This window comes from Filicampus tigris, chromosome 1, assembly GCF_054856515.1.
Source record: "Filicampus tigris isolate MCC_2025a chromosome 1, RoL_Ftig_1.0, whole genome shotgun sequence".
Taxonomy (NCBI): domain Eukaryota; kingdom Metazoa; phylum Chordata; class Actinopteri; order Syngnathiformes; family Syngnathidae; genus Filicampus; species Filicampus tigris.
The window spans coordinates 34,622,516-34,635,953 of NC_141217.1; the positions used below are offsets into that span (position 1 = coordinate 34,622,516).

Genomic DNA, 13,438 nt, shown 5'->3' on the forward strand with positions numbered 1-13,438 from the left:
AGTAACAATCAGTGCAAGCAGTGGCGAAGAGGACAATAGTTCTGTTGAGTTGCCAATAGAGAATACATGAAATGTTATGGAATTACTAGAGAAGAGGTTCATGAGGATTCTGGTACACATCAGAATTACAGGAAGTTCGAGACCAAATATATTCACAAAGGGGCGGTAAAAACACAATCTGTTCACATGTGACATATCAAAGTCAGAGGGGAAAATGCATTGTGTGGAAGCAATTACTTAGTCTAAGGCAGACATTTACTGCGCATACACAAGGAAATAGAAAATGGTGGGACAAAATAAATAATTCACACAATACATTATTAACTGTGTGAATGTCAAAGAGCATTCACACTTGTGCCAAAATACTGGATTATTCAGACGATTTTTTTGTTTTGTTCTTCCACTCCTCCCACATTTTCAACTGATTCAAATTCACACAATTCCACACAAGATTTGACACAAGAAAAAAACGGTTCCTTTCAGGTGAATGAGATCATTCTAATCTTTCCATTGCAATTTCAAACTGCATTCAGGACATTTTGCCAACTATTTTTCACACGCTCAAAAACCCCAATGCTATTCAGACGATATTTTAAAATACCCTTTGTTGTTGATACAGGTTCATTAGAAAGGATATAGTTATATGCTGTACCCTGTACGTGTACACTGTTGTGTACAGTGTGAGTGGGGGTACGTTTCCTCGTTAAAGACAGCCGAGCCTTCCAAATTCATATGCGTTTCCCGTACAGTAGGTGGCGATATGCACCAAAAATATATAATCCGCCAGTAAATTAAAAAGAAGAAGAAGTGGTCCGTAGTAGTAATCAGCTGACCGCCCTCAAGCTAACAGCAGTGAAAAACACAAACCAATGCGTACAATATATATGTATGTATATATACCAACAATATTACAATTGCCAGCCTGATACGTTTAGGTCTCGTCGAGAAGAATACACAGCATGGCTCTAATAACAGCCAACTGGAATCCGATGGGAGAAGCTTTTTACCGGTAAGTTTCAGCATCACGGGGCGGCTACTGTCAGTGAATAAGATGTGGATGTAAACATGCAAGTGCATACTCAGAAAATAATGAACATGCTCTTTATTCACGTTCAAATATATTTCCCTGGCGTTAATGCTACTTTAGTCTGTGACGCGTACTCTCTCTCTTGTCATATTTGTCGTAATGTTGTTGATTTCATGTTTATTGGCAGCTGACAGATGGCATTCATTCCAGGACTGGAAGATGTATCAGCAAAAAAAAAACGTACACGAAACACAAGATATCAATCATCATGCTGATGAAACAAAACAAACAAACAAACAAAAATAAGAATACAAATTTGTGGAATCCAGGCCATGCAAGAACCCAGCAGAACCAACTGAGACTAGGAATGTTGATGTGGGATGAGATACAGGGTGATCCTAACCATTTAATAATATACACAAAAAACGTACAATAAGTAAATACAAGACAGGAGAATTAATCAAATACAGGGGTCCTTCCAGGGTTTGGAAAAATCGCTAAATATTGTATAGCGAGTTGTGACCAAATCGCAAAGTGGACAATACTGACTCTACTTTTGTAAATTGCTTCCGCCGTTTGCAACCAGAATGTTGTTGTAAGCAATTCACATCAGCGGGGATTCGCTCTCGATGCTCTGAACTATGGATGCAGTTCTCATATGCATTATTACAATCATGTTTGTTTCAATTACGATTAGGATGAATAAAAGATGTGAAGTAGAAATCGGTCTGGTTTGATATTTGACTTAAGTCAGAATGCAGACTCTGATAGAGAAAGACTTGGTGTATGTGCTTATGTGTTGTGTTTTGGCAGTAAATCTGAGCTGTACGACATGAGTTGGAACTTGAGAGATGAACTCAAAGACTGCTTGGTGGCGGCGGCACCATATGGCGGACCTATAGGTACACACGTGTATGTACAATATTGACTTAATTGTCCAACTGAGTGTTTTTGTTTGTTTGTCGTAGCTCTCCTCAGAGAACCTCTGAGACGTTCACCGAGTTGTCGTCCTCAGTTGGAGATTTATTCTGCTTCTGGAGTTGCCATTGCCAGTTTCCCGGTAAGCGCTAGTGGAACTACCCTTAAAGATGAACTCACTTTTACTGTGTGCTGACAGTTGGTGTGTATCTGTGGTAGTGGAAAAGCGGTCCTGTGATTCAGCTGGGTTGGACGGTCTCAGATGAGTTGTTATGCATTCAAGAAGATGGTTCAGTTCTGATTTACGACTTGTTTGGATCCTTCAAGAGGCACTTCAGCATGGGACAGGTAAGCAGGTTACCATTTGGCTAGTAAATAATCACCGTTACCCATCAACTGTGCATAAACGCCAAGGGCCTGATATACAGTAATAAGATTCTAAACAGCGGTCGCTAAGTTGCATGTTCATTCATGCTAGCAGATTGCGCACAGTGTTGGCAATAGTTGTAAAAGTGGTGGTAACCGCCATACTGTATTTAAAAGAGGGTTTTGCACTTCTGGTAGCTGGTATTTTTTTCACCATGAAAAATTTGGGGGTGCTCAGCAAGCGTAAAATGAAGTCTGAAGTGATGGAACTGGAAATGCTAGTCGAAGCACTAATATTATTGATTAACATACAAAAAAAGCGGAAAAGATCCATTCACATTTTGCGTAGTCGTCTTCGCCACTGTAACCACTGTTATGGTTACACACCTTGCACCCATCTTTCAGACTCAGCAATTTGTCTCATGTTTGAGCAATCACATTGCGTATGCTAAATGAAATCAGTTTGCATATAATATACTCCTCCTAGCATGCGCAACATGAACTGAATTGTGTTGCAGGAAGTGGTGCAGTCTCAGGTCTTAGAAGCCAAGGTCTTCCATTCGCCCTATGGGACAGGTGTTGCCATAGTAACGGGGTCTTTTCGGTTCATTTTGGCAACCAACATCACCGATTTAAAGCTTAGAAGGTTACCCGCCGTCCCAGGTAACACTTGCCCTGTGCCTCAACCTTCCCGCACCACCGATCATTTTTTTCACATGATCTGTGTTGTATGTCAGGCCTGCAGGCGACACCGTCCTGTTGGGTCGTCCTCACACAAGACCGCCAGACCAAAGTCTTGTTGGCCACTGGAACTGAACTCTATATCCTGGACAATACATCCTGCACTTCTGTGGTGAGACGGACGGACGGACAGACAGAGTGCTGGCTGCTGTACGTACACACAGGCGGACCAAAAAAAGTGACATACACGTTGTGTTCTGCCCTTGTCAGTGCGCTCCAGGACTCAGTCCTCCGTCGGGCAACATTGTCCATATGTCGGCGTCGTTCAATTACAAATATCTTGCTCTCTTCACTGACACTGGACACCTGTGGACAGGCTTAGCCCAGCTCCAGGTGAACCTTGTTGTTGTTTCATCACGTTTGTAGAATGGGCGGGGTCTCTGTGGGAGATTGATGTGTCAATGTGTCTCCAGAGCAAGCTGAGTGAGGTTGACACCAAAGTGAGGACACCACCCAAACAGATGGTCTGGTATGTACCCTTCTCTCGGTTTATGAGAAACTGTTGGAATTTTTGAAGCGTGCAAATGAATCTAGCGTTTGATACCAGCTTGTATGAGGTTATTTATGAAGGCTTGTTTCTTTGTTCGTATGAAAGTGCACTTTTCCACCCCTCATTTTTTAATGTGTGGTGAGTTGACACAAAATTAAAGGAAACTGTTTCTACTGTACAGAGCTGGGCCAAAATTGTACTCAAGTAAGAGTATTGTTACTTTAGAATAATATGACCTAATTAAAAGTAAAAAGACATCCTCTAAATAATTGGGTGAGAGTAAGTACCCACTGAAAGAAACTGCTGAAGTACTGAGTAGCTTCTAATTTATTATTAGAGCATGGACGTCAAATGTAAAGTAGGAATGTGCAACTTCAGATATTGCCCAACAATATCAATAATAAAATAATAATAATAAGTTATAAAATAACATAAGGCAAATTCAGCCACAAGAAATGGTCTCAAATTAGCATAACTTTGTTTGTACTCGTGAAACAGCACAATACAGTATGCACACTAGGTACAGATTACAGTACCTGGAAAACCGCAACCTGTTTTCTCCGATTTGAAGTAGCTTTCTTGCAGGCTGCAATGTCAATATTTTTAGGCAGACACAGATGACAGCTCACAACTCAGCAGTTATTTTTCATAGCCTATCCATTCTTTTTTTTATACTGTTTTCTTCATATAATTTCTTTGTTAGGAATCATTTTAATTGCTTCGAATGTAATATTCTAATTTCTTGAAGTGGCGAATTTGAGTGTAATTTATCTTTACAGTGTACAACTTTAACTTTTTGAATTGAACTACGAAAATAATTTGTATTTTACATGCTATTGTCATTTTTTGAGGTGCGCCCACAAATTTGCAATTGGCCTCAGTGGTGGAGATAAACCTCGCACGAGTGTATCTGTCTCTTTGTTTTTGTGTTACATGCTCATTATATGCGGCTGTCTGGACGTCCAGGTGTCGCCGACCAAAATCCCAGCAACCATCTGTGGTGATGGTGTGGGACCACCTCCTCCTGGTGGCCGGAGTGTGCAATGACATCATCCAGTATCCTGAACTGCTGTGACTGAGCTCTATAAACTAAAGTTCCGCTCTTCTTCGAAGTCTTTATTAGGGATGGACCGATTATCGGCCGGGCCGATTATCGGCACCGATATTTGGCTTTTTAACGAATATCGGCACCGGCCTTTTTTAAAACTTTGCTGGCCGATAATAAATCAATTTAAAACTGTGGAATTCAAAACAAAGATATGTGAAAGTTTAACATTTCTGTCATTTTGAAATGTTGAAATTTACTCAAGAAAATGTCATAGAGCTATTGTTTAAGTTTTCCTTTGAACCTTTTTAAGAGTTGCTGACAATCCTGGGTGCTCCCTGAACTTTTTGTTAGAATTTTATAACAGAGATGTATACTGTCAAACATTTCTTGTAATAATGATTTAAAAAAAAAAAAATCACCATTATGCAAACCTGAAACATCGTTCAATAAACATGCTTAAAAACGTTACAACAAAGTTAAGAGTACATTTTTCTTTAGATTTTGATGCCAATATTTTCCTTTTCACTGAAAATGAATATCGGCTCGAAATATCGGTTATCGGCCTCCTTGACTACTAATAATCGGAATCGACAATGGCCCTGAAAAAAGCATATCGGTCTATCTCTAGTCTTTATCCACGTTGTCCAGCAGTAACCACTTTTCAGAGGGTTTTTATCCTTGACCCCACTACAGATTCCCACTAGAAAGTCGGTGTGTTTGTGTGGGTGAGCTGGATGGCGTTCGGATCATCAGTTCAACCAGTCAGGAGCTGCTGCAGGAGGTTCCGATAGTCTGTCAGGACATCTTCAAAATCGCTTCGATGGCACCTGGAGCGTTGCTGCTCGAGGCCCACCGAGAGTATGAGGTAGCGGCACGTGTTTCCCTAACCGCTTGCTTATTGGTCCAAAAGTAACATATCGAATGTGTGTGTGTGTGTGTGTGTGTGTGTGTCTAGAAGTCGAGTCAAAAGGCTGATGAGTACCTGCGGGAAATCAAGGAGCAAGGCATGCTGGGAGAGGCGGTCAGACAGTGCGTGGAGGCGGCAGGACATGAATACGACTCCAACACCCAAAAATCTCTGCTCCGGGTAAGAACTCACATCATTTATAAACCTTTCCACCATGATGTCACACGTATGTCAGGCGAGTGGCAAAAAAGGCAGGAGCGGTAGAGAAAACGGGGTAAATGGCTTGAATGATGATTTTAGCCTCCTCTACCGTCGCAGTTTGAATGTGTCATTGTTTTCAATACAACTCGGCGGTAATCACTCACTTAGTTTCTGCCACGTTGAAGTACCCAGATGCCTACTGTTTACAAACATTTTGAAAAGGTCGATTGTTTGTAAGTTTAAACGTAGGGCCAGACCTATTTCATTTAAATCTGCTGATATTAGCTCTGTTAAAATTGGCACCCCCCAAAAAAAATCATCAGATTTTTGCATAATCATTATCTGCCTCCAGAGCTGGGCAGTCCGTCCCTGGGCCGGACCGGTCGGATGCCCATTTTTGGGGCGGAGGGGTGGGGGGTGACAAATTTTAAAAAATGGTTGGACTAAGCATAGGCTGAAGTGGATTTTAGTCCGGCCCACTAATCGGCCCTCATGCGTTTGACGTGCTCCCGAAACGGCCAAATTTCATCTCAGCCTACTCGGTGAAAGGCTTCTTTTTAGGCTTCTTTCAAAACAACTTGTGTCCGGGAGTATATTCAAGCTGCGCGCAGCACTCAAGTATGGCACATCATGCACTTTCCTACTTCCGGAAACACGCCGCAGCAAAACTGCTGTGTAGTGGTTTGCTGTCATGCTTTTATTTTGAAGGCCGGGAAGTGTGAAGGAGGGGGGAGTGTGGAAAAGAAGTAACTTGTTGAATGCTGGCAGACTTGTCGTCTGTTTGACCCAAATAATTATACAATACGACAAAACCAACCCCAGGGCTCGCATTGGAAGTTAGTACACGCAGCTGGGTAAGTACGTGAGTAAGTGGTGCGTTTGAAGCGTGTCCACAGCGGGTTTGAATAATAAGTTCAAAGCTAATTGTCCGGACGGGCAAAAAAGAGTCAAGTGCCCAACTCTGTCTCCCTATTCAAATTTACATTGTAATATGTTTTAATGGTGTTTTTGTGTGTGTGTAATCATGCATCCACCAGGCGGCATCCTTCGGTAAATGTTTCCTGACAGACTTCAGTCCAGAGCACTTTGTGTCCACCTGTCGAGAGCTGCGCGTCTTGAATGCCGTCAGGGAGTGCAGTGTGGGTCTGCCGCTCACGCACACACAGTATCCTAATGCCCAGCCTCGCAGACACACAAACTCACAGCGGTGGTCCCAGTTTGAGTGACACCCTATGCAAGACCCCCGTTTTGGAAGCTCATAAACTTTGGCTTTGTTTCCCAGCATGCTTGCTTGCTTTTGTGTTAATTAAGGATTCAGTTGTTGTTGCTTTTTTTTTTTTTTAACAGCAAATGATTCTAATAGGGCACACAAATTGTGACATGTCATTACCAGTACACAAAAGGAAACTATTTCACGAAAAACGTTTCTTTTCGTTTTGGGGCTGCAAATAACGCACATGCCAGAAATTGTCACCGCACACTTGGCAATGTACCCGCGTATATATTCTTAGTGACCTCCTTGACATTTGACAACAGATTCAAACAGATGACCCTGCAGGTGCTGATTGACAGGTAAGTCAACTTGACTTTCACCCCGGCATTTTCGTCAACACCGTTACAATTATGTCCGTGCAGGTTGGTGTACCGTCAGTTCTATCAGTTGGCAATAGAAATCTGCCGTTACCTGAAGATTCCAGATTATCAGGGAGTCAGCAGGGTTCTCAAGCACTGGGCCGCATGTAAAGTAAGTTCGGCACATGACCTCGTCACATCACACAGCGCTATCTTCGACCGATGGAACTGTCCTGCGTGTGGGCGCGGCCAGGTCCAGCAGAAGGAACTATCGGATGAGGCCATAGCCAGAGCGGTGTGCCTGAAGGTGGGAGACTCACTGGGTGTGTCGTACTCGCACATCGCTGCTAAAGCCTTTGAATGTGGACGGACAGAGCTCGCCATCAAGGTAGAAATGCTCCTTCAGACGGTTGAACAGCTGTCGGGTTTAGTTTACTTGACTCACTGTTATGCATGGGCACGAATTACTACACGCTGACACCTCCAACTGTTTATTTTTTTATTTTTATTTTTTATAAATCTGTTCAACCATTTCCAACAAACACAGAGTCAAGATACTGTACAACTAGAAGAGCAACACCCGATGTTATGGTATAAAACAACAAAGAACAGCTCACACTTACATATTACCACAAACCCAAAGCATAAAAAAACATTTGTTGTTAAAAAAAAAAAAAATAATAATTAGTTGGACGCCTCCAACTGTTTAAAAAAAAAAAAAATTGTTGTAAATCTTTTCAACCATTTCCAACAAACACAGAGTCAAGATATTGTACAACTAAATGATGTCACTATACAACAGACAGGGAAGAGCAACACCCAATGTTACGGTATAAAACAACAAAGAACAGCTCACACTTACATCTTACCACAAACACAAAGCATTAAAAAACATTTGTTGTAAAAATAAAAAAAATAAAAAATTAGTTGGATGCCTCCAACTGTTTTTTTTTTTTTTTTTTTTTCTAATATATCTTTTCAACCATTTCCAACAAACGCAGAGTCAAGATACTGTACAACTAAATGATGTCACTATACAACAGACAGGGAAGAGCGCAACACCCAATGTTACGGTATAAAACAACAAAGAACAGCTCACACTTACATATTATCACAAACACAAAGCATAAAAAAACATTTGTTGTACAAAAAAGAAAAAAAGAAAAAAAATTAGTTTGACACCTCCAACTGTTAACAGTCATCATAACAGCTTTGAATGACAAAAGTTGTAATGAAGATACTCTTGTGATCGATACAATTTGCCTTCCCTGTGCGTGTCGCAGCTTTTGGACTCGGAGGCTCGGTCTGGAGAGCAAGTTCCTCTTTTACTGAAGATGAAGAGGAGTCAACTGGCTCTCAGTAAAGCTGTAGAGAGTGGAGACACTGACCTGGGTATGTTTAATGGCCGCCCTCGCCTGCTAATTTACAAAAAATCACAGAATACATGACAGTTAAAATAGCAGAGTTATGTGGTTGTATTGAATAACAAAGCATAATTCTTTGTTTTATGTTTAACCCTTTCATGCACAGTGGCCGCTACAGCGGGCAGCTATTTAAAAGTGGCTTTCGCCTATATTAATTCATCTACATTTTCAAAAAATATTTCAACCCTTTCATGCATTAATTATGATTTGATGTAATTATTTAAAATCTAAATATATTTTTTAGATGACTAAGCTGCTTTCGCCTATATTTATTTTCGCCTATTTAAAAGTTGCTTTCGCCTATATTAATTCATCTGAACTTAAAAAAAATATTTTAACCCTTTCATGCACTAATTATGATTAGATGTAATTATTTAAAATCTAAATATATTTTTTAGATGACTAAGTTGCTTTCACCTATATTTAGTCATCCAAAAAATGGTTAAAGGGTTAGAATATTTTTTTTTAATTTAGATGAATTAATATAGGCAAAAGCAACTTTTAAATAGGGGAAAATAAATATAGGCGAAAGCAACTTAGTCATCTAAAAAATATATTTAGATTTTAAATAATATATAAAAAATATTTGATCCCTTTCATGCATTAATTATGATTTAATGTCATTATTTAAAATCTAAATATATTTCTTAGATCACTAAGTTGCTTTCGCCTATATTTAGTCATCCAAAAAATGGTTAAAGGGTTAAAATATTTTTTTTTAATTTAGATGAATTAATATAGGCGAAAGCAACTTTTAAATAGGCGAAAATAAATATAGGCGAAAGCAACTTAGTCATCTAAAAAATATATTTAGATTTTAAATATAAAAAAAATATTTTAACCCTTTCATGCATTAATCATGATTTGATGTAATTATTTAAAATCAAAATATGTTTTTTAGATGACTAAGTTGCTTTCGCCTATATTTAGTCATCCAAAAAATGGTTAAAATATTTTTTTTTAATTTAGATGAATTAACATAGGCGAAAGCAACTTTTAAATAGGCGAAAATAAATGTAGGCGAAAGCAACTTAGTCATCTAAAAAATATATTTAGATTTTAAATAATTACATCAAATCATAATTAATGCATGAAAGGGTTCAAATATTTTTAAAAATTTAGATGAATTAACAATAGGCGAAAGCAACTTTTAAATAGCTGTCCGCTGTAGTGACCACTGTGCATGAAAAGGGTTAATTTGGCGGTTACCGTCAACAGGGAGTGGCCATTAATAGCTGAAAACACTTGAAAATTGTGTGTGCGTGTGTGTCAGTTTACATGGTTGTTACCCATCTGAAGAATGAGATGAACAGAGGAGATTTCTTCATGACACTAAGAAACCAACCTGTTGCTCTGAGTCTCTACAGACAAGTAAGTGCCTTTCCTCATCATCTCCATCCTGGGCATTTGCCTCCTATCACGTGATCGCCGCCCTGATCCTTCCACACGCGGGTCTCGTGTTTTAGTTTTGTAAACTGCAGGAACAAGAAACTCTGAGGGATCTTTATAACCAGGACGACGACCATCAGGAGTTGGCCAACTATCATGTCGCCACCAGTTACAGAGAGAAGGTTTGACCCGCACACACCAGTCACATGTTGAAACCACTTCGATAAACTCTGCTTGTGCCACAATGATGTCATGGCGCAGTATTGATTCCCTAACGGGACTTGGCAGTCTTGCGTGTGTTTGAATTTGTTTGCCTAGAGGTTAGACAGCCGCCTGTCTCACCTGCAGAGTGCCGTCGACGAATACAACAAAGCCAAAAATGAGTTTGCGTCCAAGGTAAGAGCACGCTGACCGAACTCCGGTGAAAAAAAATTCCCGTCTTTCTCAGTGAGTATCGACACCGTCTTACCGTGCCAAATCGCCGTTTAGTGACGAACGACCATCTTTGCAGGCCACCGAAGATGAAATGCGTCTCCTCCGTTTCCAAAAGAAACTGGACGACGAGAAGGGGGCTGGGCTTATGGGCTTGTCGCTGCAGGTATTTATAACCTGTGAACGCTCGGAGGGCGACTCAGGCTGTCTGCGTTTAAATGAATGGCCGTTCTAATTGCAACGAATGATGTTGCTCCCCGTCCAGGCAACCATGGAGACTCTGCTTATGCTGGGACTCTACAAGCAGACGGATCAACTTTACAGAGACTTCAAAGTACCCGACAAGAGGTATGTCCAGTGTTCATTTTTGAACAAGGTGACAAGATATTTTAATTTGGTTTCAGTCTGTGTTGTTTTTGGCCGGCATTTTAGATTTAGTCGTAGTCTTTTGGGCAAAAATGCTTCTTAGTTTTAGTCACATTCGAGTCGTTCCTATTTGCGATAGTTGTGGTTGACGAAAAATGCAAAAAAGGTCTTAATCTAGTTTTAGTCCATTTTATTTGAAAACAGACATCCGAGGTTTCCACACAATAGCAAAGACTTTCTGATATTCTAAGGATTGTGCATTACACACAGATAAAATGGTAACAGTGGAATCTGCCTGTCTGGCTGTCCAGGTATTGGTGGTTGAAACTTAAATCTTTGGCAGAGAAGGAGGAGTGGGAAGAGTTGGAGAAGTTCTCAAAGAGTAAAAAGTCCCCAATAGGGTACCTGGTAGGTTGAAGTAGACCCCAATTGGTCTCAGTGATCCTTTTGACTTTTTTTTTTGTTTTAAGGTGAATAACATTGTATATGTTTTGTATCATCTTCAGGCCTTTGTGGAGGTCTGCATCAAGAAGAATAACAAACATGAGGCCAAGAAGTACATTTCCAGAGTGACGCCTGAGCAGAAGGTCAAAGCTCATCTGGCCGTCGGGTAAGATGTCACCCAACCCTCCGCCATGGCCAAAGGAGTTGTAAATTCTTTGCGCCAAAGAGAAAATGCTTCTGCTCTTCTTCTCAGCGACCTTGAGGGGGCTGCAGATGCAGCCATTGAACGTAAGAACGAAGCAGAAATATCGGCGGTCCTCGCAAGATGCTCCACCTCGGATCGATTGTTGACTGACAGATTAAATCGAGCCAAATTGTCCACTGGCAAAAAGTGATCTGACAGCCACCGCGTATGCCGGTTTTATCAGCTGCAACTTTGACCCGATATAATTGGTTACGGGAAGACAAACGTGGCGGTCGAACTGCATCATTTCTCCCGGCCAAGCAGTACCAAACTCAAGGCTGATCTGGCTGCCACGTTTTTATGGGGCCCACGAAAGCAAATGGGTCTTGTGCTGATATCGGAGTTGTTCTTTTCATTGTGGCAGAAAATCTGGACCAAATTTGTAATTTGTCTTGACTGGATCGATAGTACAAGCATTTTTTTCCTCACCAAATCCCTTCTTAACATTAATTGAACAATAATTCCTACTTATTTGCTTGCCATAATATTCCATGTAATTCTGGTTTTTCACAATATACATAATAATGAAATATACAATTGTGCATAGGATGTGAAATATGTCACAAATGTTTTTTAGTCACAACGGCACTCTGAAAGAAATATAAATACGATTGCAAGTGCCGAAAATGAATTTGACACCCGCTCGGGTTGAAAAATAATAACACATTTATCATCATGACAATTATCATGTCGTAGTTGATGCTGGATGCACTTCAGGACGTAACCCACCCAATTTAGCCATTTTGTGGACTGACACTGGAGAGCTCATCTCAATCATGAGAAAGTATATAATTGTTTGTCACAAAGCCAAAGTATTTCATGTTTAATGCCTCTAATGCTCAAGTCCTCTGTAAATAATGCGTGTGATTAAACCACTATGTTTGTTGAATCATGTCATCATCTATCTCAAAGGTGTTTCCACTGGTTGTTGTACTTGTTGACTGAAGGCCTTGTGTTGACCAGGTCATCATCACAGTGTTAAGCATCAGATGGTTTAGTGAATGCTGATTACTCCTTGGTGCCTTTTTAAGACAGTTCAAATCCTAGACATACATAAACTTGGCGAGGAGGCTTACCAAATAAGTGCACTCGGCCACGACAAGAGCACAAATTATAAGTAATGCCGTTTAACGTAGTGATTTTTCCAACCACTGTGCTATGAGAAATTATCCAATTTCACTTAGTGTAAAAATTATATACTACTGCAAATAACACTGATTGGCAGAACATTTTTGGCACTGATTTAAAAAATGTCTTCATAAATATTTTTTCCACCTTTTTTTTTCCAGCACATCTGGTTTTGGGGAATTTAGATTTTGCGAATTTATAGCTATGACTTCCGAAAAAAAACAACCCTTCATTTATAAATATTATTAGATAAATTACCACATCACATGTATTATCTTATATTATGACAACCTGATGTGCAAGAGAAAAAAAGGGAGAAAATGATAATCATCCAATTTATGTGGCACTTTTCTGCACACTGGACACTCAAATTCATGCGCTATCTAGAAAAGATGACTTGCATCTCTGATTAAATTAATTAGTAAACAATTGTTGACCAGTGTAATGTATCTTTGTTTCTCTATCCCAGTGATTTGTAGAGTCAATTTGTGAGTAAATTGAAACACAATCATAATTAAAGTATAATGGGTCTTTCAGGAATTGGTCCACATTTTGTGTGTCATACCCCCAATGAAAATCCAACTAACACATGCACAGAATATAGAACCATAAACTTATTGTGTAGAATACATTATAGTTGTCCTAAGTCAAAATGTAACTTAAGCTGTAGTAAAAGTGTTTTCTAAATATTTAAAATACTGTGAGCAAGTCAACGCAAACATTTTTTTTTTCAAGAACATG

At 39.9% G+C, this 13,438-nt stretch overlaps 1 protein-coding gene across 1 annotated transcript; it reads left to right on the forward strand.

Annotated features, from left to right (window-relative positions):
• Positions 1 to 776: 776 nt before the first annotated feature.
• On the forward strand, positions 777 to 12,458 carry vps16 (VPS16 core subunit of CORVET and HOPS complexes). Its single transcript, XM_086036016.1, has 24 exons — positions 777 to 1,009; positions 1,841 to 1,929; positions 1,996 to 2,087; positions 2,165 to 2,293; positions 2,830 to 2,974; positions 3,049 to 3,164; positions 3,263 to 3,385; positions 3,466 to 3,521; positions 4,509 to 4,598; positions 5,284 to 5,455; positions 5,546 to 5,677; positions 6,736 to 6,863; positions 7,235 to 7,270; positions 7,334 to 7,442; positions 7,524 to 7,658; positions 8,554 to 8,662; positions 9,968 to 10,065; positions 10,161 to 10,265; positions 10,402 to 10,479; positions 10,595 to 10,681; positions 10,781 to 10,863; positions 11,193 to 11,289; positions 11,388 to 11,491; positions 11,579 to 12,458. The coding sequence occupies exons 1-24, from the start codon at positions 960 to 962 to the stop codon at positions 11,718 to 11,720; spliced, it is 2,505 nt and encodes an 834-aa protein (XP_085892142.1). The 5' UTR covers positions 777 to 959; the 3' UTR covers positions 11,721 to 12,458.
• Positions 12,459 to 13,438: the final 980 nt, after the last annotated feature.